Source organism: Antechinus flavipes, chromosome 6, assembly GCF_016432865.1.
Source record: "Antechinus flavipes isolate AdamAnt ecotype Samford, QLD, Australia chromosome 6, AdamAnt_v2, whole genome shotgun sequence".
NCBI lineage: Eukaryota > Metazoa > Chordata > Mammalia > Dasyuromorphia > Dasyuridae > Antechinus > Antechinus flavipes.
The window spans coordinates 90,996,234-91,022,588 of NC_067403.1; the positions used below are offsets into that span (position 1 = coordinate 90,996,234).

Genomic DNA, 26,355 nt, shown 5'->3' on the forward strand with positions numbered 1-26,355 from the left:
ATTCAGGGTTTGAGATGACATTGAATTTATTTGAGAAACCTAAGGAAGAATTTTTTCTAGGATTTCTCAGAAATTTATTCTCTTTTCTCCTCTTCTTCCCCAACCAGAATATAAGCTTTATATGACCAGAGATTTCATTTGTATTTTTATGGCCTGCAACATATGGACCTAAGAAAATGCTTGTTTTTTGGTTAATTCATTAAGTAACACAAAATTTCCTGGAACAGAAAGTCTTGACAGAACCTTCAATTTGGAAAAGACCTAGAATCTGAGCCAGTCTTAATCCCTACTCCAAAACCTTGCCTTATCATATATATGGTTTTGCCATTTTTTACCTAGTTAAGTAGGTATAGAAAAATGACATTTGCTTCATAAATCTGTTAATAAAAACTTATAAAAATAATCCCATCTACTTTCTTTATTAAAATTGATTTGTGTTAAAAGAAAAGTACATTTTAAACAATATTTAGTTTCTCAAATTAATTTAGTACTTTCCATTAGAGTGGGGTAGGGAAGAAAAATAGATGAAAGACACTTTACTATGCACCCAGAAATATATCATGTGGTCATAAGTATAACACATCATTGGTTTAAGTGCTTGTAATAAGTAAAAAAAAAAAATTGTAATAGCTCAACAGTATTTATTGAGATTTAATGAGAAAATATTTCTATTGCAGATTTTTTAGTTAAATTTTAAAAATAACATTACCTGCACAACTTTTTGGGACTGCACATCAACAATGAGTACTCGGTTCAGAGTAGGTTGAGTTACATAAATGAACTTGTCTTTAACATTAACAGCAGAGGCCCATACACATCGCTGAACTGTATCCCCTTCAGTTTGGGGACAAACTTCATCCTATAAAACAAGGAGAGGAAACAGAAAGTGAAATGACAATCACACATCATGATGTAGATATTAAAAGAAAAAGTAGTTGCTGTTTTTTTTTCTTCCAAATTATCCTTTGGTACCATATGTTTTTTTCTGCATCACAAATAAGAAAAATTATAGTATCAAAAAAAAAAAAGTTAAGTGGTACAAGAGCTCATTCAAATGAATATTGAAGTCAGAATCAATAAAAATTGGCTAAAAATTAAAAAAAATACTTTCCCTAACTTTTGTTTCTTATTTTGCCAATATAATTATGGATTCTATTAGCAAATTTTTTTCTCCTAATTGTCCCAAGAGTAGGAATTTAGCAGTCACTTAAAGAAGAAAAATGTTTAGCAATCTTAACTGTTTTGCTTGTATTATTTTAATAATGTTTTATTTCTTGATTGAGTAGCAAAACCTTTGAATCATAATGTAACAAGAGTGGCACATACCATGATGAAGTACCTTCTTTATGGAGCATAAGAATGTCCAGGTACAAATTTAGCCATGGAAATGAGTATGAGAATCAGAGTAAAAAAATTGTGGGGAAAAAAGGTAACCACATTTATCTTTCAACTTTTATATTAAAAAAACACTCAAGATACATTTAGAAGATGAAAAAGATGGTTCAAAACTCAGCTATGCAATTTGCTAAGTGACCTTGTGGAACTCATTTGAAATTCAAGTTTTCATTTACAACAGCAAATGCTGATGAGAGTATAATGCTGGAATTATAGAACACAACATAAAAGTGAAATATTATTGTTACCTACACCAATTTTGATTTGCAAGCAACACAGCAGGCATAAAAATTTATATTATTTTATTTTTGTCCCAGAATGATCTGCTCTACCATTATGCTGTTACTTTGGTGATTCAGCTAGCACAATTACACTTGGATATATGGTTCATGGGCTTTATGGTCATGGGTATCAATTTTCTAACTATTCATCAGGGAGATTTGAAGATCAGAAAATACTACTTTGATTTGGACAGAGAGGGAAATCTTCTTATTTTATACTCAATGGCCAGTGAAGGAATATTATTTTAGCTATCAAAGTTTTTAGGAAGAAAAGTTAATGTCCCATTAAAAATATGAACTCTGCAGACCAAAATCATAAGGTTAGGAGTGTGAGAAGATAAGTTATTGATTTCTAGCTTAGAGCAAGAAATATATTAAACCATGGGAACTGGTTAACGTAAAAAAATGCTATTCCCTACCTTTCTCCTCCTAGAATGCTCTTTCGTGTATTGTTTTCAAGTGTGAAAATGAAGAATCTGGCATATGCCCATATGAAGATATAAGAACAGAACAAGCAATGTTCCAGGATAAAAGTTAGTTACTATAATCCCTAATCTCTCTCTACAACAGACATAGCATAGGGATAGAAAGCCAACCTAAGAGCAGGGAGACAAGCAATACAAATGACGTTCAATGTGTATCAGTTGTGTACCATGTGGAAAGCAATGCTCTTAAGTATATAAATGACTGAAAAAAAAAAGTTGATTAGCAACATAAGTTAATTTCACACAAAGATTTCCCAAAATGATGAAATCACAGGGTTGGAATAAGACATCTCTTCCCCTTAAAAAAGAAAACAAAGAAACAAACAAAAATATTTTCTGTTATATTTCTCCTTGATATTATGAGCTATTATGTTTTCCTTGAAATGCCTATTAAATACATGTATCTCTATATCAGATATAAAACATACCTATATACACATGTGTATATATGTATTTGTACACAGATGTACGCGTGGTTTTGTATGTATAGATGTATAAGCTTAAAATTTCAGTCTTTCTAGGTAGCTTATTTATATTTCAAAGGATCTACTATTCCATCCTTGTGTATAATTCCTCAAAAGCTATATTGTAATATAGCCCTATCTACCCAAATGTGACTTTTGTCTGTTTTCCCATAAGTTCATTACCTACTATGATGAGTCCATACATAGGGAAGTGACATAACTCTCACATGCAATTACTTATTCTTAATGCTTTATAGCCTACTAACACTCACCATGTGAATCTCAAAGAACCTTTTGCAAACATACATTTCCTAAAAGTTCATATTAAAAGTAAGATGTGGTACCAACTCAGAAAATCAGAGAACATAGTTTTCACTTTGAGTACTGTTATTTACTGTGACTTCCAGCAAGTTAGAATACCTCTGAGCCTCATTTTCCACATTGTTAAGATAAGACGAGTGTCTCTGGGTACTCAATTCTTGGTTGTAACCCCAGGTCCTTTGCCTTATGGAACATGATATTCCAGGCCCTCCAATCCTTTATTGTAGAAGCTGCCAGATCCAGGGTAATCCTGACTGTTGCTCCTTGGTTTTTGAATTGTTTTTGTCTAACGGCTTCCAATATTTTTTACTTGAAATTATAGTTCGGGAATTTTGCAACAATGTTTCTTGGGGTTTTCCTTGTGGGAACTCTTTCCAAAAGTGATTGCTGGATTCTTTCAATGAGTATTTCCCTCTCTGTTTCCAGAATATTGAGATAGTTTTCCTTAATGATCTTTTGAAGAATAACTGCTCTTTTTTTCGTCATGGCCATTAGGAAGGCCAATGATTTTTAAATTTCTCTTACTGGATCTATTTTTCAAATTGGATGTTTTTTTTTTTCAATGAAATATTTCACATTTTCTTCCATTTCTTCCCATTCTTTTTAGTTTGATTCTTGCTATCTCACAGTCATTAGCTTTTATTTGCCCATTCTAGTTTTTAATGTGTGATTTTCTTCAGTATGCTTTCGTATCTCTTTTTTTCCATTTGGAGTCTATCAGAGCTAGACTGAACGCCCTTTTCACTCCAGTGAGACTGATCTTTCTTGAAGTCCTTCTAGTATATCTTGAACTAGAGAGTCGTTTCATTTTGTCAGACTCTCTTCAGAGTTTAGGTTCATATGGTTTTCAAGGGAAACTGGGAGAGTTGAAACAGCTTCCTGATTTTACTCTTCCATCTTGGCTCTACTCCTGAAAGTCCTTGGTATGATCAATTCTTTTTGAGAACGAGATAAACTACAGACAAAATTTGAGAAACTATTCCACATTGATCTCATATCCCATGATCTCATGTAGTACCATATTTCAGGAGGCAAAGCACCCAGGGTTACAGCCAAGAATTAACTACCCAGGGAAACTCAGCATCATCTTTCAGAGGAGCAACTTCAATAAAGTAAGAGATTTTCAATCATTTCCACTGGGAGGGGGGGGGGGGAAACAGAACTAAACAGAAACTTTAATCCATAAACACAGGACTCAAGAGAGTCATAGAAAGGTAAACAAGAGAAATATGCATATATAATTTAAAGGTTAAACTGTTTACTTATCTATGATATAAACTGAGATCCTTTGGGGGGAAATTATGAGGGTGAACACTGAAACTGTGTCCCCTTTAATCTATAAAAGAAGGGTGATTTGGGGTCTCAAGCTCTCCCCTGGGAAAAGCATACCTTTCCCAGATAATGCCCTCCCCAAGTTAAGTGGTTTTATTTAGTTAAAGACCATAGCTAGCAGTATAGTTGTACCTTCTTTTAAGTTGAAGATTAGTACAGAACCATTGCCAGTAGCTCAAACTTCCAGTTAAATGATTTTATTCAATTGGAGATTTTTAAAAAAGAATTATTCTTAAGAAAATTCAGAAACACTGATAGGGGAAAATAAATGTGCCAATCCATATCCCAGCTATTCCTAAAATCAGAATCAGGTGATTTTTGTTTATTCAGTTGAGTTTGCACTAAATAAGGATCAGGTAAGTGTGAACTTTTGATAACTATCCAGGATCGGGATCCTTAAAGCTTCAGATGAGAGAAAGTTAAAAAATAGCTACTTTGACTTTAAACTACATAGATAATTGTTGGTCTCAGTCTACATCATCTTCTGGGAAAAATGGGGAAAGAATGGGTTGGTTTTGATTTACTCAAATAATATTCCAAGGCCTTATAGTCCATAATCACTCTGAAAACACTAGGTAAATCATGGAATTTTTTTCCAAAGTTCTAGGGAACTTTCACAAAAATAGAGCTATTTTGAAATCATTTTAAAATTGGAATAGGGTTCCTCATGCATAATGTCATGGAGACATAAATGCTTTTGGCCAAAAATGCTAGCACTAACCCTAGAGATTAATGTGTAAAAGAAAATATGGTGTAGGAGGTTTTAGTATCAGGTCTAACAGGTCCTAACTGCAGGGAAGGAGCAAATCACTTCAGCTCTGAAAGCACCAGTTTCTTTTTTTAAAGGAGGATTAAATAATACTTTCACTAATTAACTTGAAAGGCTGATGGCTGAGATAGTGGGAAAAGGTAAGCATTTTGCCAACCTGAAAATGTAAACAAATGGAATCACTTATGGTTATTTATAAGATGTTGAGGTTGATGAATAGAATGAAAAATCAAAAATGTGCCTGCTTTGTGTGACCAGTAGACCACTTGAGTGGCATATAAGCATCATTTCATTTACCTAATCACTTCTATATCCTTATTGTCCTGCTTCTTTATCTAAGAGCACCTGGGATCCTGTGCCAAGGGCTTATGTTTTAAAAGTAAGTATTAAAAAATGTAAAATATATGTATTGCTGAAGCTGAGAGGTCAGGGAAGGGCAGTTACTTGGGCTGGAGGTTGTCAAAATGCATGAATTTGGATTGCTGCTCCTGAATGTGCTGCTGAAAGGTGAATGCTTCTGACAAAACCCTGCCAACTAATGGAGACTGTGAGTGACCCTGATACCGTCAGCCAAACAACTGCTGAACCAGTAGCCATTTCCATGACTTAATTTGCTACAAAACCGTTCAACAGTAAAATAAACCCCACTGTTGGGAATTATTTTCAATTTGTATGCAGTGCCCATCAGAGATCTCTGGCCATACTTACAATGATTTTACAAAGCCATTAAAAGTTTTCTGACATTCAGCCTGGGTTTTCCTTGCTCTATTTTATGCCATTACTTCTGATTATAGCCTATTAGACCAAATTTTACAATACCTCTTCTATTGTTTTTTTTTTTTTTTTTTTTTCCCAGACTAAGTAGTTTCAGTATTTACTGCTTTGGGAGAGAATTGTTAAAGAATGTTTCCTTTGTGCTTTAGACCTTTAATGATAAACAAGGCAGAGATTCAGGAATGCAAAATAAGATCCAGATCATACATAAAAACAATGATATTATCAGAAATTATATAGAGCAATAGCATTAAACAAGTTTTATAGAAACAGGCTATTTTGTGGAGTGAGAGAGCTGTAAAATTTACAGGAAGTGAAGAATAATGTTGGATTGAATTAAAGGTAAAAAAAAGAATATTTCATTCGATATATATTGTTGTTTGCATTTCTCTGTGTTGTGCCTGTATTTACAGACAACTCTTCCCTTGTATATTTTCCCTATCCCCTTTCAATTCTAAGAACAATAGTAACTTTCAACAGCTAAAGTTCTTATAAAAGCAGCTAAAATTATAAAACTTTTATTTGTTATCATTAATTTAATAAGAATTTTGTTACTGTGTCTTATGTAATTCCTCTTCTATAAGAATTTTTTTGTTTATATTCAATAAGGAGGGGATAGGCTATTGATTTGTTTACTATTTAAAAAAAAATTCCTTTAACAATACAGATTAGTATCTATTGTCTAATTTAGTATTCATAATTTTTATTAAGTGGAAAAAATTATGTTAACTCTTCCCAGAATACTACTGCACCTTTTTCTTTTAACTATTTTTAGTTAATTATGATTTCTCCAAAATAGTTAATCCTTCCCTTCTCTTCTTTCCCAAAGGAACTAAAACTAAAAACTTGGTATAGATGACCCCCTCCATTTCCTTCAGTGCTAGCCCTCTTCTATAATAACCCATCTTGCTTCCCACTTCATTCAGAAGAATGAACCATTTAGCATAATTTACCATAGTTACTTCCATCTTTATTTTAAAATATAGCAGTAGAGACACAAGTTCATTGGATACAGAGGTTTCAATTTCAAAGGAAGAGGCATCCTCCCTCTTTTCTAAAACTAATTATTTCATACTTGATATTATCCTTTTCTGATTTGAATAGTTTCATTTGACAAATAATAATGCATTGCATTAGTTCTAATCAGTCATCTTGCAAAAGTGCTTTGGTCATCAGAGAAGATAAAGACAATACATAATGATAACATATGTATGATAATTTGTATCATTTAATTTCCTAAGGGCTGGAAAATAAACATGGCATTGAAAATTCACAAATTTTTTTCTTTAGTTCTACCACTTCTTTCCTGGATTTTAAATTATATACAGAGTATTTCTACCTCTTTTATTTCTTTCCTTATGTTATCTCAAAAACCTATGTAAAGTATCTTCTAAACTCTGCAACCAGCTGAGCAGCTATACTTCCAAGTTCCTTGTTCCCCCCTCTCCTCCCATCAGCCAAAGGTCTCAACAATCCTTAATCAACAAGCCTGGATATTGTTTTTCCCTTATTTTTCAGTCAGTCAATAAATAAACTTAACCAGTGCCTACTTTGTGTCAAGTACCCTGTTAACCAGTCTCTTAATGTAGCATATCCTGTAAGTCACCAAAATTTAACAACTGATTTGCTCATTCACACAAGCCTTCTGCCTCCTGCCAGGGTAGAGAGAAAACTAAGACAGATTTAAGACAAGCTGTGGTTATATGAGAGAGACAAAGAGACAGACAGAGACAGACACTAAATATCCGATTGTTAAGTAGACAAGGAACTTGGTGCTCATCTATAAAAGAAGTCAACTACTTGCAGGGTGAAATAGGGTAGGGTCAGGATTGACAAATTAGTCAAGAAAAGGGAAAATAATAGTGAAGTTTAGAGGGTACTTTATAAATCAACAGATATTGTGTTCTAGTTTTAACAAATGATGAATATCCCCATACTAACAATAATGTTCTGATCTGTTACAATTTTCCTCAATATGGTCTCATCATATTAATCACATTAAGAAATTGAATTAGTTGCATCTTTACTCCATCTCCATTTTACTGATCATTATTAAGTAAAAGCAAACACAATCAAAAGAAACTAAAAAAGATAGAATCATAAATAGAATATATCTATACTTAAGACATACTGTGGTCATATGAAAAATAGAACAGATAAAGACTAAAGAATAGGTTGCTATATAGACAAGGCAAATAATGGTTCGTTCTCTCTCTCTCTCGTTTGTGTGTGTGTGTGTGTGTGTGTGTGTGTGTGTGTGTTTGTCTCTGTCTCTCTCATATAATCACAGCATGTCTTAAATCTTTCTTTGAAAAGATTATTGCATGGTGTATAAAAGAGTAAAAATTACTATATCTTCACTTCATTCTTTCTAAATGGGGATATTACCTCTTACTTCTAGTTTCTTCTTTTTCTCCTCCATGTCTACATATTCTTAGTGAGTCAATTTTCTTTTATATTATAACCATTAAGCTATAATTAATCAATTAAATTAAATGTGTCTATTCAATACTTAGTAAATGACATATACTATGGAAAATGCAAAGGGAGTATGTAATGGTTTCAGACCTTAAGAACCAAAGTGATTCTGCATGTTAGATTTTGAGAAAGAGTATGCAGGCATGAGATATAGATTTCATATTTAGAAGATATAAAAAGAGAAAAATCACTTCACTTCTCTCAGCCTCAGTTTCCTCATTACTAAAATGAACGATTTGGATTAGGTGATTTCTAGCTCCATTCTAGTGGTAAATACTATAATTTTAAAATAGCAATACATAGATAAATCTAGGTCAATTCTTTAATGAAACAAAATAATTAAGAACATTGTGAAATTATTAAACATTGAGGTAGGAATTCAGGGGAAAGGATGATCAGAAAGTTCTGCAATGAGTACGAATTGTACAAAGTAGGAATAGGTAGTGGTTAAGTGAAAGGGTGATGAAAAAATACGTGAAATACCAAAAGAAATATGAAGGAAGGAAGGAAGGAAAGAATTAAGGGAGCAAAGAAGGAAGAAAAAAATAATAGAAGAATAGGGAGGGAGGAAAGAAGGAAACAAGCATTTATTAAGTGCCTGCTAAAGATGAAGTCATTTAATGTTTACAACTATATGGAAGAAGGGTGCTATTATTATGAAGATTTTACAATTGAAGAAACTAAGACTGTGTTTAAATTATTTGCCCAGGACCATAAAACTAAATAAATATCTGAGTTCAGATTTGTATTCTGGTCTTTCTGGCTCCAGGCCCAGCAATACATAAAGGGAGATTAAGTTCTTTTATTTTTCTCTGGGTTTCATCATGCTTATTTTCATGAGCTTAGTAACTAGTATTGAATAATTTGAAATATCAAGTTCAGCCTCCTGAATATCCCTTCCAAAATAATCTTACTTTTCAGCTACCTACAAAAAGAACAGAAATTACCTCCAGATTTAGTTGATCATCAGAAATTCACGATCAGAGAATCTTCACCTTTGAAGATTCCTCCACCCAACAATCCTCTACCCAATATAGGAATGCTTTCTGCAACATCCATGACATACCATGAACTAATCTCCTTTAATACTCTTAAGTGAGAATGAGCTCATCCTTAACATAAAATTCACCCCACTATTATCGAGTTGTAATTATTGTTTCTTGTTTCCTTAAATTGAAAGAAAATGTGCCTTCTAATATTTTCATCTATTGGTCCAATTCTATAGTCTGTAAAAATATATTTGGAGATAGATACATGTTTGCCCCTTAATCTTAATTTTAACTGACTAAGCATTCTTTGTTTCTTCTTTTCTGCTTGCTGATCACATTTCCACAGAGAGCATTATATCAATAAGTCTCAAAAAAATTATATTCCAAACTGACTTTCAAGTATTCTTAACTTTTTGCTTCTGTCCTCTGGAATTCAAATTCTCCATTTATCTTATTATCTAAATCAGAAGCATGTGTGAGATTTAGTTTTTCATATTTAGTATCATAATAAGAATCAATCCCAATAAAGATATAAGAAGCAGAATTGTAGATATGAAATTAATATAGCTAAAATCTTAAGATATATTAAAAGATGTCTAGTTAGATTGATTCAGCTTTGTGTTTTTTAGACAAATAAAATAGTTGTCATTTTTATAAATCTAAAAAGAATAAAGGGAGTTACAATAAAGTTTTCATTTATCTAAATCTAATTTCATAAGCAATTATATAAATAATGGGCACTCTTTGGCTATGCTCTTGATTTATGAAATAAAGTCAAAAGTTTGGATTTTATTTCTTTTCTAAGCAATGCTAAGCTTTCTATTTGTAGGATAAATACACACACACACACACACACACACACACACACACACACACACTACCATTCTGGTATTTTACCAGACAGAACTTGAAGAAGAAATGAAATCAGAAGATATATCTTTAAAAGTTTTATTTTACTTTATTTTTTTTCTGGAAAAAAATGATTTCTATTTTACTTGTAATAGCATTCATGTCATCACTTCCCCATTTTTCATTATAGGGTATCGTTATATAAAAACACATTGGCTCATTGGTACAGATGATATATGCTTAATTAATCTGCTGAAATGTCAGATGGCTCATGGCATTTTATTAAAAGAGTGAAGGACAACCAGGTCTATTTAGTGTTCTTTAATATCTGTCAAGTATCTAGTGGTACAGTGATTTATTCATCATAGTACCTAGCATGGTGCTTTGCCATGGTAACAGAGGAAGGAAGGCAGGGGAGAAGGAAGAGAGGAAAATAAAGTGCCTAGCTCCAATTATTTACTTTAAAAAGACAATAATAACATGTACCTGATGAAACATTTGAAATTTAGCTGTAGAATTTTGGGAGGACAATGAAAGGTGAGAGTATTTTTCCATAATCTAATGTATTTGTAAACTTTTAGTAAAAGACCAGAACTTTCCTCTCTCACTGAAACTGGTCTTAAATCTAATATTCCAAATAGATTTGGAATTGGATTTGAAATAGATAGGAAAATTGTAAATATTTTTTCTGTAATTTTCAACACATAAAAGCAGTTTCTTAGAATTACTTTGAAAATTTGCCTAGCTCAACCTCTGTTTTAAACAGTCATATAAAGTTAAATGTGTCAGAATAAACATGGTATTGGAGTCGAGAAGATCTAGGTTTAAGTTTTACCTCCAACATATTCTAGCTATGTAATCATGGATAGTAAAAGTAGTTTCTCAATACCCCGTCAAAACAAAATCATTCAACTAATTAATCTAAATTAGCAGATCTCCATCAGAATTTCTAAAATTAAGTTCCAATTCTGGACAAAATGAGTGGTCTTGACTGAAAAGAGAAAACTACCTAGAATTTGAAAATAATATTTACAGTTATTTTAAAAATGTTATCCGTTATGAACTTCTGAAATATGAATATACAAGCATATTGACTGATATAAACTAGAATGCTCAAGTTTAAATGGTAAACAACAGGATGATTTCACAAAGGCCTGGAGAGACTTACACAAACTGATGCTGAGTGAAATGAGCAGAACCAGGAGATCATTATATACTTCAACAACAATATTATATGATGATCAATTCTGATGGACCTGGCCATCCTCAGTAATGAGATGAACCAAATCAGTTCCAATGGAGCAGTAATGAACTGAACTAGCTACACCCAATGAAAGAACTCTGGGAGATAACTAAGAACCATTACATTGAATTCCCTATCCCTACATTTTTGCCCACTTGCATTTTTGATTTCCTTCACAGGCTAATTGTACAATATTTCAGAGTCTGATTCTTTTTGTACAGCAGAATAATGGTTTGGACATGTATAGTTATTTTATATTTAATTTATACTTTAATATATTTGACATATATTGGTCATCCTGCCATCTAGGGGAGGGGGTGGGAGGAAGGTGGGGAAAAACTGGAACAAAAGGTTTGGCAATAGTCAATGCTGTAAAATTACCCATGCATATAACTTGTAAATAAAAAGTTATTAAAATTTTAAAAAAGTTTAAATGGTAAAAGAATAGCAACAAAACAGATTGAATTTTGATTTATCTCCTATAGCATTGTTAATTTTCTATTTCATTTTGAAATAAGATACAACTCAAATGGAAACAATGAGAGTAAAAAAAGCTCCAACTATTTTTAAGACACTCTCACCCCCCCCCCCTTTTTTTTTCCCTATCCTATTATAGGCAATGCTTATTTGAAATGGAAACTAATTCCACCAACACATGCTTCCTTCTTTTCATGTGTTAGAACATGGAGAAAAGACAAGGTTTCTGTGCCTGCTTTCATTGCATTTAAGATAGACCCAAAGCTTTCTATTGTGTTTACTCTGCCAGTTTTTACAGGATTAAATTCTGTCTTGTTTTCTTCTCACTACACACATCAAAATGACCCTAGTCTAGTTTCACATCACCTCTTACCTGTACTCTTTTATCAGTTTCCTCACTGGCCTCTTGTATACAGTCTCTTTCCTCTCTAATGCAACCTCCTCACAACTACTGACCTCCAACTGCTCTATTTGACACTTCACTGGCTTCCATTGACTTTAGGAAAAAAACCACAAACTTCTTTATTGAGCATTTAAAGCCCTTGACAATCTGGCTCCAGCCTATTTTTCCAGACTAAGTTTTATTCCCAGTCACACATATTACACTACTGTCAAACCAGTCAACTTAATGTCCCTATTCATGGCTTTGATTCTTTTCTATAAACTATTCTCCCTCCCTGGAAAGATTACCACTGACTTTTGGAATCCCTAGCTCCCTACAAGGATCAGATAACTATTCTCTCTCTCTCTCTCTTTCTCTCTCTCTCATTTATTTATAAGAAGATTTGAGTCTAGACATGTGATTTCATTGCTATAGGGAGCTCCAATGAGGAAATATAATTTTTCAATGCAGATCAGTTCTTTTTTGCAAATTATAATCTTAAACTATTGGTTGTCAAACTCAAATAGAATATGATTAATGAAATCATATATAAGGATTTTTGTGATCAGCATAATGAATTTAAATATTTATGTGTATAAATTTGTTATATATCAGAGGCAGCATCTGAATTTGACTCTTCCTAGATACAAGTCCAAGCTATCAATTATAATATACTGAATATCTATATCCTACATATATTTATTTATGAATATATTTCTATACTTTCCCATGTCCTCCCCATTAAGAAAAATAAGTTTCTTAAGGGCAGAGAAAAATTCATTTCTATAGTTGCATCTCCTGTGACTACCTCACTTCCTGATCCAGGGTAAATACTCCTTAATGACAATTAACTGATTGGTCAATTAAATGGTACCACTTTCAAATTCTTGGGGAAAAAAAAAAAACCTTCATAATAAACATTTAAAAATCACATTCATTGACACTGTCAAAGTAACTATGATTTCATTTTAAGCAAAACTTTGGAAAGACATCTCCTAGATTTATAATAATCACATGTACTAAATCCCCTTTCACAAACATTGTTCTTGGATGCTTTATCATCACATGGGGAGGGCCCTGGACTTTTGATGTTAAGATTAATATATTACATATTCAAATAGGTAGCACCAAGATAGAAAGATTTCCAATATGGATGGAATGAGAACCTAATGTGGCCTAGACATAGAAATACTGAAAGACTTTTTGTCATAGCATAGATTATTCACTAATGTATATTTCTGGCCATAGCAAATCTTGGCAACTCCCTGAAAAACAAATTGTGTCTCCACTTCCTCATCCATCCTGACATTGTTAGCTTTTCAAAACATTTTGCATACTTTTTTTTTTTGTTTGTTTAGTTTTAAATTGGAATCTCATGACAATCCAGTGACACACAAGAATTATTATCCCAGCTATGAAGAAACTGAAATTATTGGAGAAAAACAAAATATTTGTCTAGGGTTACAAAGTTAATGGTATCTGAAATAGGAGTTCAAATATAGGTCTTTGTGATTCCAAGTCCTGAGCTTTATCTTTTAAAAACCAAATTCTGGAGAGAGTTGGGAACTGTATTTTTAAAGAAAGTATTCATAATGATTAAATTAAATATGCATAAATTAAAGTAGTTACAATTCTTTTCCTCCATGAATTTGGTACATCAAAAAATTACAAAGGTATTTCAAATTAATTTAATATAATTTGAGCATTAAATGATAATATATTAAAAGTTAGTTTAAACAATTAGGTCAATTTTCAGTTAGGTTAGGAGAAATACACAAGAGGCTCATGGTAATAACAATAATAACTCACATTTAAATAGTACTTTGGGGTCAATAAAACACTTTGCTCCCCATAGTAGTTCTGTGAGTTCGATATAAATATGCGTAATATTTGATTATACTCCTGGTGAATTTTATTTTATTTTTAAAAGTGAACAATTATTGAGTACTGAAATATTAAGGACATTTATATTCATTAAACAATTTAAAACAAATAAATCTATTTTAAATTACCAACTAATTCTTATTTTAAGAAAATTACAGGGGTTCCCTTTTAGTCAAACTCTTACACTTAAATATTAAAACAGAATATTATTTTTCAGAGTGATTTTCTTAGAGGTGAAGGAAATCATCAATTTTACAATTTTACAAAGAGAATGTTCTCTCCCAGACTCTGTTTGCCATGAAAGGTTGATAATGATGCAAGTAAAACACTAGTGGCCAGATATGTATTTTTTTTAAACTTTTACCTGTACCAATGAAAGCCCTAAGGTCATTAATATCAACCTTAAAATACAAATATGACATAGAATACAAAATAACAAAGAATCAAAGGGAAGAAAATGCCAAGTTGATATTTTCTTTGATTATCTGACTTAAGTCTATAGTATTGAGTGAGATTCTCTTTGGGAAAGCAAGTGTAGTCAGCATGCTTTTCTTTGAAACACAGGATTCTGTTAAGTAGAAGTATCATGAGCAACATATGAAATATTTATGGGGTGCATCATTAGGAGGTCCTACTTTGTCTTCCTGATCCCAGAACTTTAGGTAAATGGAGGAAGAGAAAGGAGTAGAAAATGAAGGAGTAGGCAAGTCTGCAATAACTCAGTGTCTCAAAAAACTAGAAAAGTTATTGTTTTTTGTAATCTTTTTTAATATTTTTATTTTCCCCAGTTACTTGTAAAACATTTTTTACATTCCTTCTTCCTCCCTACTCCCAACCCTCATTAAAAAGGCACATGTGAAATTATGCAAGTCATTTCCATAAAAGTCATTATGAAAGAAAACAGATTTCTACTGCAATTAAAAAAAAAATTAAAAAATAAAGTTTAAAAAAATATGCTTCAATCTGTATATAGATACATTTTTTTTCTCTGTATATGGATAACATTTTTTATCATAAATCCTTCAGAGTAGTCACGGATCATTTTATTGCTGATAATAGCAAGGTCATTCACAGCCGATCATCCCACAGCATTGCTGATGCTTTGTACATAGAACATAGAAGTTCATAGAAGACTTTCCAGTTTCTTTTTTTTTTTTTAGTGCATTCTGCTCATCATTTCCAATAGAACAATAACTTTACAACATAATCACATACCACAAATTATTTATTCATTCCCCAATTGATAAGCATCCACTTAATTTATAATATTTTGCCCTATAGAGAGCTGCTATAAATATTTTTTGCAGATATAGGTCCTAGAAAAGTTATTCTTTATCCATGGTTATTTTCAGACCCCAGAAATGCCCACGTGAATGAGAATTTTAGTAGCGTTTTGATGAGGTATGTCATAGCACATCTTATGCTTAAACTTACCAAAATAGTTAAATATTATAGTTCCCAAATTATGCAAAGGAAAATTGACGCTTACAGAGGTTAAATGATTATCTCAAGGCTACATAGATAAAAGTAATAAATGAATCAGGACTCATATTTAGGACTTTAACTTTAATTCCCTTATCAATGGTACACATTATCTTTAACTTAGGGATTGAATTTGATATACCACAATTCCAGCTTAATTTTAATTTAATTTATTATTATCATTTCTTTTTGCTGAGGCAATTGGAGTTAAGTGACTTGCCCAGGGTGGTAATAAGTATCTGAGACCAGATTTGAACTAGGTCTTTCTGACTTCAGGGCTAGTGTTCTATCCACTATACCAACTAGCTGCCCCCACAGTTCTATCTTAAAGAAAATTAGCAAGTGCTATTGTCATCTAATGGTTTCATCTATAATATATAGCAGTACAAATTTTGATGATGCACCATTACTAAATATTAACTGCTAATGTGTATAATGAATAATTACATTTATATAATTATTTTACCTATTCTAAGCAAATATGCTTATTCTAAAAAAAAAAAAGTAGCAATTACAGCTCATTGGAAGATTCCTGATTAATATATGACAAATAGAATTGAGCTTTAAATTTGCTTTTATCAAAATGACATCATCATTTCCTTATAGACATGGCAAGAATTTTTTTTTTAAATAAATAGATTTTAAATAAATAAAGGTATTATAGCTTAAACAGGCAAAAGGAGAACAAATACATTTAAGCTTTAGTTTTTATTATAATTATAACTTTAAGTTTGTATTTTAACATTCCATGGGACAAAACAATCATATCTTAGAATATGAATATGTTGGAAAGTATATGGTTTTATCTTTTTAATTAAAAAGTGGGAAGTTTGTTGTAATTCATGCTAAACCAACATCTAATAAAATGCAATTGAAAACACTAATTTATTGCACTATAGCTTCCTCTTCCTCCAGGGCTTACCAAATTCCTATAGCTGAATGATCTACAGATAGAAAATGATGTCTCCTTGAAAATTAGCCATCCAGTTAGTACTGATGAGATTTCAGAAGTCAAAAAAAGTATGATTAAAACTGAAGGTAACGGAATGGAACAAGCATTTATTAAGTGCTTATTTTGTTGTAGGAACTTTGCTAAGTGCTTTATAAATATTATCTCATTTGATCATCACATCAATCCTGTAAGATAGATTCTTTTGCTATTCTCATGGTTTATAACTGAAGAACCTGAAACAGAGAGGGGCTAAATTATTTACTCAGGCTCACATGTTTAGAAAATTTCTGAGACTAGATTTGAACTTAGTTTTCCAGATTTCAGAACCAACCCTCTATCCACTATAACAGTTGCTTCTGATCAATGTAGATAAATTTAAGACTCAATGAAAATTGTACTCAATTGAGTCTACTTTACTCAATCAATTAAAGACCCCTTGATGAGACCCCTGGAACTCTCTCTTTGAAACTCCTTCAAGGAGAAAGTCTCCTTGAATCCTGACCTCTGTAAAAGACCCAGCCTGAGGAGTGGTCATTCTGTTATCCAGAGAGACAGGCATCACCCCCATAGATAACACTCACTACTGATTAAGCTCCCGACTGAGGTGAAAATTAGCCCACAGACACTTTTTCAATTCCAAGATTTTCTCTGATTCCAGCTCAAACTTCACCGAGCCCCTATCAAGAGCTGCTACCCTAAGCTTCTGTTATAAAATGAGCCAACTTAGGACTCAGTCCTTGCAGAGAACCTAATATGCCATGCCAAGGAACTTCTCTCTCCCTGGCATAACAGCAACCCTCTGCCTGCTGAAATGATATTCTCTTTCAGTATTACCCTCTCCTTATCTTTCTCACCTATTTCCCTAACAAGACTTTATACCTTTTTGTCAGGATTTCTCTGCTAGAAATTTTACTTCTCTGTCAAGACCTTGCCACCAAGGAATTCAGTCTTTCTATTCATGCATAGCAAAGGCTGACTTCTCAATGCCAATAATAAACTTATTTTACCAGTCTAGCTTTTTGGGTTGGTAAATTATTTTATGAAAGACCTCTGCACCTCCAGAAGTATGTTCCTACAACTCCAGCCCTGTTCTGAATCCAAGGGGAATCTAGGGAAGCCAAACTTCTTCATTGGGTTCCCTGAACCCTGAACTGTCACTAACTTCATCATTTGGTTCCCTAACCAGGAAACTAGGGGAGACTGACTTCATTATTCTCATGGCTTTTTAAGTTCCACTGAATAAGTAATTAATCAAAATGAAAATTATGTGACCTATCTTCTGAATTCATAACAAATCCTTGGGGATTCTAGGGTAAGAACATCTCTTCTAAATACAAAGCTGATAAAAACATGTCTCTAGCAATTTTTTTTTTCCCATCTCAGATTTAACAAAGTAATATAAGCACTCCTATATAGAGAGTAGGAAGGGGACAGAAGAAAGCGATTTCAGTTATCATTGAAGTTGCTTTTTTTTTTTTTTTTTTTTTTTTTTTTTTTTACTGAGGCAATTTGGATTAAATGACTTGCCCAAGGTCACACAGCTAGAAAGTGTTAAGTGTCTGAGACCAGGTTTGAACTCTGGTTCTCGGGACTTCAGAGCTGATGCTCTATCTACTGTGCCATCTAGCTGCCCTTGCTTTTCTTTTTTAACACACACACACATACACACACACACACACATATATGTGTGTGTATATATATATATATATATATATATATATATATATATAATATATATATTTAAAGGTATTCTACTTAAACTATTCTTATTAGCTTTCCCTACTTTATTTTCACCCTATTAAAAACAAACAAAAGAAAAGAAAGCACCAAAACAAAGTCCTAATAACAAATATGCATAGGGAGGCAAAACAAATTTCCCCATTGGCTAAATCACAAAATGATTATCTTGCTTCTACAATGCTGACCCATAAAAAGAAATGTTTTATTCAAAGTGATAAAAATGTGCATTTCAAATCAAAACAGTATTTCCTCACTGACACAATTTAACTGATTTATATCATTAATCTCTGCAGGAGAGATGTATATCTGCTTTTAAATAAAAGAACCTGAATCAGTAGATAAATGTTATAAAATTGGACTACTGTGCAAATGTAGACTTTACAGGCTGCCCACTGATCTGCTCCCATTTATGTGAGGTTTAAGTACTTAAAATCTAAAAGCAGGACAGTGAGAGGATCATGAAATTTGAGCATTGTTTTTAATGAAAGATTAGAAGTCTTTTCATTTCTGAAATTGATCTTTTAAGCTCTAGATTTTAAAAGATCAATTTCAGAAATGAATTTCTTCTAAAATTGTATAAAGGAGTGTGCTAAAGAATAGTTCAAGGTAGTTTCCAATACCATCCTTAGCATATTCTTCCTAGGATTCCAATTTAAATCTAAAGGGATAAAAAGTGACATTTTGGTTTTGACATGGCTCTTTTGTAGGTAGAACTACTTTAGAATAAAGAACCAGCAAGAAAGAAACTACTCAATGAAATATGGAGATTCCCTTCCAAAAACAATCATCCATAGACTTTGAAAGACCTTTCAGAGAATTAATGGGAAATGAAACCTTTTTTTGTTCCTTTAGAGGCAATATGGTGCAGTGAAGAAAAGAACTGGTTTAAGCAGGGAAAGCAGAAGATTCTGGGTTTAAATACCATTTTTGACAGATGGTGTTGTATTATTGTTGTATTAATGATGTATTGTTGTATATTAAACAGATAACTCACTGTTATAAGTAGCACAAAACAATAAATTGAAAATAAATTTCAATAAATAATATTTCAATAAATTGAAAAATATAAAACAAAACCAAAACCTATCAATCTGAATTTTTAAAGGAATTTCTTCACCAGGAATTCCCAATTCTGATTAAATCACAAGTTTTGTCCTTCCCTAACTTCTCCCCTCCCTCCCCAAAAAAAGTTAGAGACATGATGTTTAAACTAACTTCCCTGGTACTTCCCTGCCTCCTTTTTTCCTTCCTTCCTTCCTTTTTTTTTTTTTTTTTCAAAACTTGAGAAATTAGACTATGGGGTGCCTAATTAATTCTTCAAGAAACCTTTATTTTCCTCTGAGATTTTATTTAGTTTATTTGGTTTTCACTGTATCTATTTAGTTTATGCAATTATTTGTACATTGCCACTCTCATAAATTGAGAGGAGAGACAGGCATTTTTAACCTATTTTTGCATCCTCTTTATTTTGCACAGTGCCTGACATACACTAATATCAATAAATGCTTATTGACTAGGTTAAGAAATGAACATCTTTTTGGTCATCATGGATTGCTTTATTAAATGATTATGGAAAGCAAGGCTTTTACATGAAATCTACTTCCATTTCCATATTCTCCTTTTTCAATTACAATTTAAAAGGAGTATAAGAAAAGTGCTTTCCCTATCAAAAGATGCTAATTTTCCCTAGGGCAGGAAATCAAAGAGCATGAAAGAGTTGCACTGCCCTCCAGACTTTTAATTCACTGCATCTTTCTCTCACAGGAACAATCACATTGCTATGTGTGGGATAGCTATTCATATATTTTCCAGCAGCTCCATTCACTATAGGCAATCCCTTCTAATGAGCCTATTAAGTTTCTCAAAGTTCTTAATTTGTTTTGATAGAACTTTTGAATTTTTATATTAATTTAAAAAAAGAAAACTGGACATATGAAAATTCAAAATAAGAAGAAAAATTAAGAAGGACATATAGTATGTCTTTTAAATAAGGAACTCTCCTAGTGATTGGTAAGATATGTTTTTGTTAAAATGAGTTATAAGCTCTTTTCTTAACTTCTCATTTTGTATACTATCAGTTATCAGTTTTGTTATCAAAGCATTTTTCAAGGCTTCAAGAATCTATAATTTCAAGAATTATGTGAATTCATCACTAACAAAGATTTTCTAATTCTTCTGTGACTTAGTAGATTAGAGATTCTTGTATTAGAATCCATGGATTTAGCAATCCATGGATAGATTTCAGATCTGTCAACTTGGAAAGAAAAAAAAAAAAACTTCATTTTCACTAACATTTGATTTCCTTTGTAATTTTATGCACTGATTTGTGCATTTAAAAATAATATTCTGAAAAAAGAATCCAGAGCATTCATTAGACTATGAAATGCTTCCACAACACATATATACACATATTAGACAGCTACTTCTGATAATCTTGAAAAGTGTCTATCAAAAAAATCCAAAGCAGATTGCCCTATGGTCAACTCTGGTGATGAATATCAACAAATTTATTTATGCTATTCCTTAGATTATATCATACAGCCTTCCTCCAAGTCTTTTGTTTGTTCAATTATTCTTCAAATAATAAGAAAGTCACTATGTGTAATGTCTTACATTTTAAAAATTCATTTTTTTCCAGTTGAACTCCTCTTTCACAGTTTGATGACAAAGAAAAATGCTAGTAAGCTAAAAACAAAAAACAAACAAATAAACAAAAACAAATGAATGGTATGGGAAAAATAACAAAGACCAGTGCTAACAAAGAAAATTAGCCTTTCTCCCAAACAAAAAGGCAGCAAGGCAGTAATCCTAGTGTTTGGGCAGATATAATCCTCTTTCTTTTACTGTTATTCTTTATGAAATCCGTGCCTTATTTTTGTTTCATATTTGTAAGTATACAATAGAATTCTATTCATGTTAAACCTACACATTTAAGTGACAGGGTGAAAAGCATGGGTATAATGGGACAAATACAGCCAGAATTTGATCTAGCAAAGTCTTGAACAAAAGGAAAAAAAGAAAAGAAAAGGAAAAAAAAAAAAAAAACAAGGAAGGAAGAAAAGAGTAACCGAGTGTGTACCACATGAATCCTACCTGACTGGTGATCACTAGCTGAAACCTGATGGAATCTGACTGAACCAAAATTGGATTTTTATTTAGAGCAAACTAACAGCTTTTTCAGAGAGGTTTCAGGAAGGTATTATATTCTTCAAAGATTTACTTGTTATCTAAAGTTTTCTGGTCAATGAGTTATATAGAGAAGTACACAGTTTCCATCAATATCAACAGTACATATGAGGCATATTGTTAAAGCTGCAGTTTTATTCTTCATTTTAAAAGGGAAATAACTTTGGTGAGGTTGTTTTCCTCAGATATGCTCTAACAATTTTTTTTTTTTAACGAAAAATCAAGACACTAATCCTTTTTTATCTCCCTTATTTCAGGATTTCAAGGTCCATGACTTAGTTGATGAAAATACTTCTTTTCCTATTCAGAAAAAGATCACAAATTACCCAATATCTCATAAGACAACTTTTGTAGGATACTACAAACCAAACAAATCCACAACAACAATAAAAGCATTATTTGGGAGCCCCTTTCCCATTGATGAGCTTCTTTGAAATCTATGAAACTTGTCCATGAAAGATTCATCCACATTCTGTTTCTAGTCTGACCTTCTTTCAAACAGGTAGTTCATTAGTTTAAACCCTTATTATCACTAGCCTGGACTCTAATAACAGCTCCCCTTTTCCTTGCTATCCCATCATTCTATCTACTCTTTATGCAGTTGACAAATTCATCTTTTCAGGGCAAAGAACTGCCTATGTTACTTCTTTGATTAAAAACCTTCAGTGAATTCCTTTCTTTTTAAGATAAAATTCACATTCCTTACTCTGATCTTCTTGATCAAGCTTCAACCTATCTAGAGTTATTTCACATTACTGATATTTATACATACTTTGAATTGTTCAAATCACAGCTTGCATGCAACATATTGCATGAATATATTCTTTACTCATTTCTATCTTTGGGAAACTTTTTTTTTTCTTTTTGGATATCAGTCCTTCTGTGAAGTCTTTCCTAAGGTTTTTATTTGGAGGTATTTCCTCCTTGGAACCCATCAAATTTTAGTTTTTTGTATTATATTTATTTGTGCATATGTCATATTTTCTTTGTGTTCTGATTTACCCAAGGTGTTTTAGCAGAAGTAGTGTGAGATTGTGGAGGTGCCTTACAACAAAGGTAGAATGACATTTAATTTCTCTGGATGCTGATGAGGGAAGCCAGGGCAAGTCAAATCCCAGGGGCCCCTCTGTTTTCTTTTAGCTAAAATCTTCCTTGAATTATGGATGGGAGGAAAAGAAATCCCCCAGGAAAATACTGGTTCTATTTTATAGGTCAAGATTCCAAAGTCTCCTTATGGTTTATTTTGTTGTTGTTCAAAATGATCTATTCTATGTAAAGAATAAATTTCCCTCCCCATCCCACAAAAGTATGCATAACATATCATTCAATCACAACAACAGTATCTTTTGGTAACATTTACTCAGTTACTTCTCCTAACATGTCACAACATCATTGCTTTTGGATTTTTGTTTTGATGAATCAATTCCTTCAGTGTCTAATCACTTCCTTTAAAAAGCTATCATTTGAATTTCAAGAAAAGGACATATTTTGTATTTCAGCCTTCTTTTCTATGACACATTTCTAGCATCTAGTGAAAGCTATGAAATAAAGGGATAAATTGTCAAGATGCCAATAAACTCCTTTAGATACTGAATCTATAAAACAAAAGTCCAAATGTGACAAGGTAGTTATAGAACAAACAGCATCCTCCACAAGTTTTTTTTTTTTTTTTCCCTAATTTGAATCAGTCATAGATGGTTTCATCAACTCAGATTAATAGGTGTTCTCATTATTATGTTGGTACTACATAATTTTTATAGAAATAAAGCAAGGCAATAATTTATTTTAAAATGTGCCTAGTATATAAATAATTAAAATGTCCATCAAAACATATATATGTGTATGTTTGTGTGCATATAAAAATATGCACACATGCATACACATATACACACATACAGAGATATAGTTACTTTGCAAAATGAGAAACAACATATTAAATCTATTTTTTGAGTAGGAATTTATTATACAAAAAAATTAAAATTAAATAAAACATGGGATATTGATTAAAAACTGGTGACTCAATTATTTTGATATAAAATAATTTTGTTTTTTAAACTAGTTTTTGTTTTTAAAACTAGTATTTCTCAAATGGAAGTTAAAAATAATGCTTCAGATTACTTCTACTTCTCATTCAAAACTAAATTTTCTTTTGTTTTTGTAGGGAAATTGGGCAAATGATAGCTCCTAGCATTTATATAGTACTTAAAGATCTGTTAACTCATTTGATTATCAGAACATCTCTTCCAAGTAGGTGTGATTATCACATTCCATTTTAGAGATACAAAAAAATAAGTCTGAGAGACAGTCACATGCCCATGGTCACATAGTTAGCAAACATCTTGAAAATCCACCTAGTAGCCTACAATTGACTATTTGTTCCTTAAAATTTGCTCCTGTACTCAGATGACAACCTATCTGTAGATATGCATTTTTAATATGTAGGACATTTGAAAGAGCACAGGATTTAGAGTGATATGATCTATGTTCAAAACATAGTTAGGAGTACTGTGGGCAAGTCACTTTATTTTTTCAATTTTCTTTTCCATAAAATAAGGGACTAGATTAGTTGAATCCTATAGCTCTTACTTGCTCTAAAATGATAAAAATAAGAATGTTATTGTTTGTTTTTATTCAATCATATCCAAATCTTTGTAATCCCAATTGAAGTTTTCTTGGTAAAAATACTGGAGTGATTTGCCATTTGCTTCTCTACTCATTTTACAGATGAGGAAACTTAGGCAAATAGATTAAGCAATTTGTCCAAGGTCACACAGCTACTAAGTATGTGAAGTATGTGTTTGAGTTCAGAATTGAACTCAGATCCTCCTGAGGGGCATCAATAGGCTATCAGTTCTTCCATTTCATCACCTGGCTGTCCAGAAGAATCATACTATGCCTTAAATATTGAGAATGTGCCTCTTGGGAAGTAGAAGAAAATAGAATGGTTTTATTCTGAATTGTTGAGCAGTTAGTCTTCTTATAGTTCTTGAGACCCCGAGATAGTGTAGGTTTTCACCAAGATAGTCTTTCAAATTACCATGGTTTCGGGATCCCAAAATTAACATATTATTTTCATAGTTGAAACTTTTATTTATTTTTTTTTTATTAAGGCAATTAGGTTAAGTGACTTGCCTAGAGTCACACAACCAGGAAGTGTTAAGTGTCTGAGGTCAAATTTGAACTCAGGTCCTCCTGACTTCAAGGATGGTGTTCTATCCACTATACCAACTAGTTACTACAAAACTTAATTTTTTTCTATAGGTTAGCTATGGATGAATAAATTATTTAGGTTGATTGAATCTGTGAGTTAAAAGAAAGTAACAAAAGTGACAGAAATATCAAACTTAATTGTAATTTTTTTAGATGAGCACTAAATTTTAAATCTCATGAATTCTACAATAAACAGTCATAATAGGGGGTCAATAGATCTGATTATTTTGAAATAAAATTAATATAACTATAAAGTTCTAGTTCAAAGACAATGCCAAGAACATTCTTCAAAGAGTTTTGTTTGGAATTGTACAGATTAATCATTGACATAGTTCAAAATGTTATCGCCTCATAAAAATCTGGCTATCTTGTAGTTTGTATACCATATACTAGACCAAGTAGAGAACTTTTAAAATTTCAGGATTTTTCTCTTAAGAAGCAAATAAAACCTCAGAAAAGGTATCCAGTCCAATTTTCTCATTTTACTAATGAGTAAGATGTGTAGAGGTGATGTGATTTTCTTCTGATCACAAAGCTGATAAATAGTAGAGACAGAATTAGAATTTAAATGCTCTGACTTCTAGTCCATTGCTTTAAAAACAAAAAAGTTTTCTTGCTCTCTTTTTTCATTTCCCAATGAACTTTCCCCATAGAATCTTTCTTTATAAAAAAGGAAACAAGTAAAACAGAGAGAAAAATCAAATAAAGTCCCCCATTTCTTTAATTTAAAAAGATATTGTTCCTTAATAGATATTGGGAAACATTTTGCTATTGAAGAAAGGATTGTCAATGTGGAAAAGTTCTATTATACATACAACAATCTATTTTAGTCATAAACATAGTAATTATTTTTAGTATTTTGTTTACATGAAAATAGTAATTTACTAATATGAAAAGTATTTGTAAATCTTAATATATCTTTATTAGTCTCTATAGCCTTTCATAAAATTAAAAAAAAAAAAAAACAAACTACAATTTATTTACAAGGCAGATAATTTAGGCACTGAGTAAGATAAAGTCATAAGGTATAGTCATGTCATATCAGACACTGAACTAGGTACTTTGGGAAGTTTTTTTTGTGGTTACTTAAGCAGTATGAAAACAAAGTCCTGTAGTCACTAAAATAACTTATTTGATATTGTTTTAACAAAAGACTAAGATTAAAAATGCACAACAGGCCCCCATTTAAGTTCTAGGATTGCAACATATAAAAACATAAAATAACAGTATTGAACTGGATTTGATAAAATACCTGCACCATGGACTCTTAGTTCAATCTTTAAATATCATCCTAGAGAGCTGGCTGAACTACATTTCAAGTTCTTCCTTAGAAAAAATTACTAAGTAAAATTGCATAGGGATTTGCAAAATACTTGCCTGAAATCCTAGGAGCTTCTCACTGGGTTTAATATGCCTCTGAAATTCACACTCTATTGGCTGTATCACTTTGATTCCATCTTCATAAAAAACATAGAACATGTTCCCAATTCCCAGACCTTAGGAACAACAACAAAAAAAACCACATGTGAATGTTCAAAATAAAACCATCAAAAAGATCTTCAACCAAATACAGAAAACCCTCCAACCACTAGCAGGAGATCAATTTGTGAATGCATGTGATATTAATAAAGCAAATCCTATAGGATCTTTCATCATGCAACT

General features: G+C 31.9%; 1 protein-coding gene across 1 annotated transcript in view; it reads right to left on the reverse strand.

Moving 5' to 3' along the window:
- Positions 1–26,355, reverse strand: part of FSTL5 (follistatin like 5) — a 994,361-nt gene that overhangs the window by 72,141 nt on the left and 895,865 nt on the right. Inside the window, exons 12-13 of the mRNA XM_051966050.1 lie at positions 26,071–26,189; positions 710–859 (exon numbers count right to left, since the gene is read on the reverse strand). Of these exons, the coding sequence (XP_051822010.1) occupies positions 710–859; positions 26,071–26,189 (269 nt within the window). The remainder of the gene's footprint in view (positions 1–709; positions 860–26,070; positions 26,190–26,355) is intronic.